The 6,000-nt window shown below is 41.3% G+C and overlaps 1 protein-coding gene across 2 annotated transcripts in view; it reads right to left on the reverse strand.

The window, feature by feature from the left end:
• PPP1R1C (protein phosphatase 1 regulatory inhibitor subunit 1C) overlaps positions 1-4,653 on the reverse strand; it is a 74,180-nt gene extending 69,527 nt beyond the window's left edge. For both annotated transcript variants that reach the window (XM_075001386.1, XM_075001387.1), the window contains exon 1: positions 4,226-4,653. In XM_075001386.1, coding sequence (XP_074857487.1) covers positions 4,226-4,306 — 81 coding nt within the window. In that variant the 5' untranslated portion in view covers positions 4,307-4,653. The remainder of the gene's footprint in view (positions 1-4,225) is intronic.
• Between the last annotated feature and the right edge of the window lie 1,347 nt (positions 4,654-6,000).

The raw sequence follows: 6,000 nt of genomic DNA on the forward strand, positions 1-6,000 counted from the left end.
TCTGTTGACAAACGTTTTTTTGGAAGATATCTTCTGACACAAACTTCTGCCAACAAATCCCTGTAATCTAGACATTGCATTATTGAACAATGCAAGTGGCAAAAGCAAGCATATGGAAAACAAATTTAAAAATACTGTTTTAATAACTGTGAGTGCAATAATGATCAGGATCAATTCACCTGCAACATACAGGAGGATCAGGGTCTGATTTAGGAATATAAGCCCTAAATTACATCTACACTAGATTGTTTTGTTGACAAAACCCACAGACCATCCACACTAAGAATGCATTCTGCTGACAGACTGTTAACAGAACTCGGCATTTTTGATGACATCCTTCTGTCTGTTCCCCGTGAGGCAGAACACCTTTTCCAGAAGGATCTATCAACAAAAAAAGCATTGTGGAGACTCTGGGGGGCCCTCTGTTGACAGACAGGACTTTGAGGTACCAGGCAGTCCTCTCTGCTGTGCTTCCAGTTGGCTATTCTGGCGAGAGAGCAGCTGGGCAGTCTGGCCGCTCTCTGTCAACAGAGCAGAACAACAGAATGACCCGCTTTAATGTGTGGCCTCTATCTGTCGACAGAAGTTTTGTTGCAGGGTATCTTCCAACAGTAACTTCTGTTGACCGATCATTCCACTGTAGCCGTAGCCTCAGTGAAAGATGAGGCTATGTCCAGAATACAAGATAATTTCAAACTTAAGGCAGTTAGCGCAATTGTACCAAGAGACTGTCTTCACTGTAAATACCGTTTGCTCAATTTAGGGAGCACTAATACTGACAGCATATTATCGTCAGAACCAGGTGTGAATTTAACAGTTCGAATGAAGGCTAGTGTGGCAGCACCATGTCTTTGAATCAAATTCATTAGCTTCCAGAGGCTCACTGGTGCCGCTGCACCTGGCTCGTGGCTCCCTGCCATTCACGGGAGCCAGGAAACTGACCAGCACAGCAGCCCATGTCAGTTTCCTGGCTCCTGCAAGTGGCGGGGAGCTGGGAAACTCATGGCACTGCTACACCTGGCTACCAGCTCCCTGCAACTCACAGGAGCCAAGAAACTGATCAAAGCAGCACCTGGTTCCTTGCTGCATCTGGCTCCCAGCTCCCATGAGCTAGATGCTGCAGTGCTGGTCAGTTTCCCAGATACCCCAAGCTGCGGGGACCCAGGAACCAAGCAGCAGGGTGAGCGCTGCCAGCAGTGGGGGTGAAGCAGGGCCCAGGGGAAGGCACAGAAAGTGAGGCTGAGGGAACTGTGGGATAGGTTCCCACAATGCACTGCCGCAGCAATCAATGTTTGGCCAATCTAGTGCGGCAGCACTAACTCGACTTTGTGTGGACTTTGTGGGAAGTGAGGATACTCAAAATCCAGGTTATAAAATCCGGTTATAAAATCTAATCAAATAAAATTGAATTTATCTGGTAGTGTAGACAGAGCCTGAGTCACTGTAGGTACATCTATGCAGCACACTCACTTGGGCAGGATGTAGAGTACCCCATTAGCATGGGTAGCACAGCTGTGCAGGTGGTGAGGCATTGCATAGGCAAGAAGCAAAGATATGCCTGAATCCTACAGGACTCTGTGCTCACCGAACTACACTTCTGCCATCTCCACAGCCATAGTTACTGGTACCTGCAAGAAGAAGGTGGTGCAGAAAGGGTCATGGAGAGGAACAGGGAGGGAACATGGGGGGGGTGCCTCATTCAGTGATTGAAATTTTGATGAGGGCACAGGGAGAGGGCAATGCACCTCCCGAGTGTTACCACAAGTCACCTATATGCAGCTATTTTTAGCAGTGCAGTGTCCTGTTGCATCCCTTCTGCGGCAGGTTTTGCATATCTCGAGGAAAGGCTCTCGCAGGGAGAAAAAGGCTTCAGCCTGCGGGAGGCAGTGAAGAAAGGCTCTGGTAGTACTGCTCTGCTAGAGCTTTCCCCATGATGGGGAAGGTACCTGCAGTGAGGAAAGACTCTGGCAGCTCTCAGCTGCCCACTACCTCCCCACCATCTGACACTTTCACTGATGAGCTTGGTTGCACTCTGCAGCGTGGACAAATCCTGCTTTGTACTGTGGTGTACAGCTGAACGTACCGTACTTGCCTCCACAAGCAGAGTGCAGGGTAAAAATGAGTTCTGAGTGGCTCTTGAAAATAAAACCCCTTATCTTTATTTCAGTAAGAATTAAGTTGCTTTGTGAGCATGGATTTCTAGCACTACCAGAGTTATTACCAATAGTTACTAACTGAAGTATCTTTTTAGCCCTTTCTATTTTTGATCTTGCACTGATAGTGAAGTATATAAGCAGAGCAAAGAAGTAAATAATAGACAAATAATGTCACTGAATACAGGGACATTAAAAATTCCTATCAATCTAATGCCAAGGCAATTAAAAAAACCAATATTAATATTTCCGAAAGGAAATTTCTTAAGTATGCTATATTGCATCCTTTAATATATACACATACAAATTTGAATATTTGTTATATCAGTTTCTTTTTAGTTACACTCTTCAAAGATTCTCTTATGGTTCCATTAATATTCCATAGGAATATTAGATAATTAATTAATATGATGTTGGAATAGTCTCCAATAATGGATATATTTGCAAAGAAAGCTTTTGAAATCTTTATATCACAGCCCTCAGGCTATTGGTAGAATATAGGAGTATACTCAGGAATATTTACCCCAGATACCATTTTGATAGCACCTTCATGTCAATATGTTGGTCATTTTTTAATTGCTTAAACAATATCAACAGCTAGCTAGAGTCCAGTTCTGTTTCCAGTGGGGGAAATACAAAGTAACTACTCCAGATTTTGATGAATTTTTTCTAACGTGAAGTAAAACTGTCTGGTAGCCATCTCATGAATCAAACTTGCAACATAATAATATGACTTCCCATAAATGTATATCAGAACTTGGTTTATAATACTTTATAATATTTTATAGCCCACAGAAATTCAATTAAGAGTCCAATTCTGCAATCCTTGAGGGCAATAAACGTCACTGGTTTCAAAAGGTGATAGACCAGGTCTTGCTCAAATTAATAGAAGGAGCATTCTCAATATTATAAATACATTTTAGTAAAATCATCTCTGGGCAGGTTGAAGGCCTGAGGAAATTCTTTGCTTGTACTTTCCTCCATCTGCCCTCCGTACATGACCACCACCAACTCATTTCTTCCTGGAAAAGCCTGCCTCCTCTTCGGAGACATTACATCAGACGATCATGGAAACAAGATGTCTGTCATTCTGAGGTAAATGATTATACTGCCATCATTCTACACTGGAACTATCAAAGCCATATTACATTTCTTGTATCCTTCAAATCTTGATTCTTCAAAACAGTTAATGTACAATAGGGAACAATGCTATAGTAACAGAGAAGGACTGGACACCTTAACAGGTATTATCCATCTCTGTCTGCTAAGATATAATGGTTATAATTCTTTAAATATAAAGTCCATCTACACATGTATATTTATGCGTATAACTAATGAGCGGTCTGCCCACGTGAAGTGCAGGATTAGACATTATATACATTTACAAGCAAGTCACATTTAGCCATCATATAGATGCATAGCTACATTTGAGTATGTATATATATTCACATATATATATTCACATTCATATAGCCACATCCACATGCATGAAATACTTAATAAACACAGTAAATCATTGTAAAGTAATAATACTTAGCAAACAGTGATATAAAGAATTCAGTATTAAAAGTCTTTAAAATGTGGGAGAATAACTCCATAAGCTACTATCTTGCAACATTTAAATGGGTTTTTTCCCACAAGAAAGTAAATTGTAAGCAAGCTATCTCCTAACCAGGCTATGCACTATTTCCTTTCAAACATGAATTATCAAATGTATATTTGGGTGTGTAGGAAATAATACATTTCAGCTAATTTTCTCTTATTGATTCAGCTAAAAAAATATGAATTCATCTAACATATGCTTACCTCCTGTGCAAAAGGTGTTAAAAGGATAAAGTCAAAATGCTAATATATTCTTAGAAAAACCTGTGCAAGTTGAAATGTGCATTCACATAAAAGGACAAATCCAGGCCTGTGTTACATTAGCTATCCCAGCACAACTATCCTGATTTCCATGGATTGATCTAAATTTACACCAGTGTAAACCAGAGAAGAATTAAGGCCATGACAGTTTTCTATTCTCATCCGACACCCTGTCACCCAGGTAGTGAAGAATACCCTGTCTTCCTTACCTGTTCAGCTGCTTCAGGATCTATTTGACTTTGAAATAATGGCACAGCAAATTGGATCTTTTTAGGACTGTTTGGCTCCATAATAATGATGAGGCGACTCACAAGCGAAAAGAGACCAGAATACAAGAAATCAGAGAACTTTTCAGTGATTATCCCCTGGCACGCTCCCTACAGCCACGCTGAATGCTTCGTAATAACAGCTGTAATTCCAGAGTTAGCAAGTGAATCTGCAGGAGCTAAGCAGCTCCCCTTATTCCATATCCACAGTGATGCCTCTGGTTTAGCTCTTCCCCTCACCCTCCAATCCTTCAGATCCTGTCTGCACAAAGCTGAAAGGAACAATAAACTAATTGTGCACCAGGTCACTTCTACATATGGCAAGCATTCACTCAGAAGCTAATTGAAAATGCAATACTAGCCTTGCATAGCCTGCTGCCCTGGGATTTGAAAAAAAGGATCTATCCACTGTACATTACAAACTGGCTACTCAAAAGTGCAACGTAAGCTCCCTCTGAGTGTTGTTGATGGGCCCTTAATTATTGATGAATACAAACCAGGAAGTTTTGCGATTTGAGGGGTGGAGGTAGCAGTAGGACTGGATGGAATGTAGTACTTGCATCTCTTTTATACTATTTACAGAATGCTTCCCTTTTCTCATGCATCTGACAGCTCTCCTTCCTTCTTTTACATCCTTCTGTAAAACCTGCTTATCTTCCAGGAAGCTTTTCAGTGCTAATTCTACATAAATAGCTCCACTTCTTTGATCCTGAAGTACTAGCCAGTGCCTTATGTGGGCCAGCCCCATCTTGGTAGCCTCAGTTTCTGGACTGTAGGGGCAATGATTCTGCCTTCCTCTAAGCTTACAGAGCATCTGGCATGAGCTTGATAAATAGCAGCAATAATTATACCTTGTGAATCTAATTTAAGGTTGCATGTCACTAACATACAAATACAGTAGGAAAGGAGGATATTCAGAAATAAGCGACTTGCCCTAGCACTTTGCATGAATAGCAAAGCCTATGAATTCTGCTGCAACAATTCATCCTCAGTTAAACACTGCAGTTATGATCATCAACTCTCACGGACACACCATGGAGCAAATGAGTGGGTGTGAGCCTGCTACTGAAAATGATGCAGTCCATCTCGTGTGGCATGTAGCCACCAACTAGGGAGAAAGGGAAGTAGAGATGAGGAATGAACCGTTTAAAAAGGACACTGACAGACACAGAAATCTATTGAAACAACTTCATCTAGGATAAAGATTAATGTAAGCTAGGGCTTGAGAATGATTAAAGGACAGAGGTTAGGTACATGGAGTGACTGATTTACATAAGGAAGGAGCATGACTGTGCAAGATTAAGTGAGGAAACAATTTAGTTCAAGCCAAGAACAATTTAGTTCAAGCCAAGAATTGAAGGAATTTAATTTTTAACCAAAGATAGGTGTGTGTTGTATTCAGAGCTGAACTTTCTCCCAGTTTAACGGCATTCAGATCTGGAATAATGGATTTAAAGAGAAATGGGAAAGCTGTAGAATCCAAGGTCTGATTCACATTAGGGATCAGTCGATCCCAGATATGCAATTCTAGCCATGCCATTAGTATAACTAGAATCAACATGTCAGGATCGACTTTGTACCCTGGGGTAGATCAGGGATCTTTGGGCTCATGCTGACGTCCCTTACTCCATATGACAGCGTTGAGTACCAGGGTGGATGGCTGAACCCAGAGAGATCAATTTTGCCATGTCTTCACTGGTGTGGCAAAATCAAACTCT

The sequence above is a fragment of the Carettochelys insculpta genome, chromosome 8, assembly GCF_033958435.1.
Source record: "Carettochelys insculpta isolate YL-2023 chromosome 8, ASM3395843v1, whole genome shotgun sequence".
NCBI lineage: Eukaryota > Metazoa > Chordata > Testudines > Carettochelyidae > Carettochelys > Carettochelys insculpta.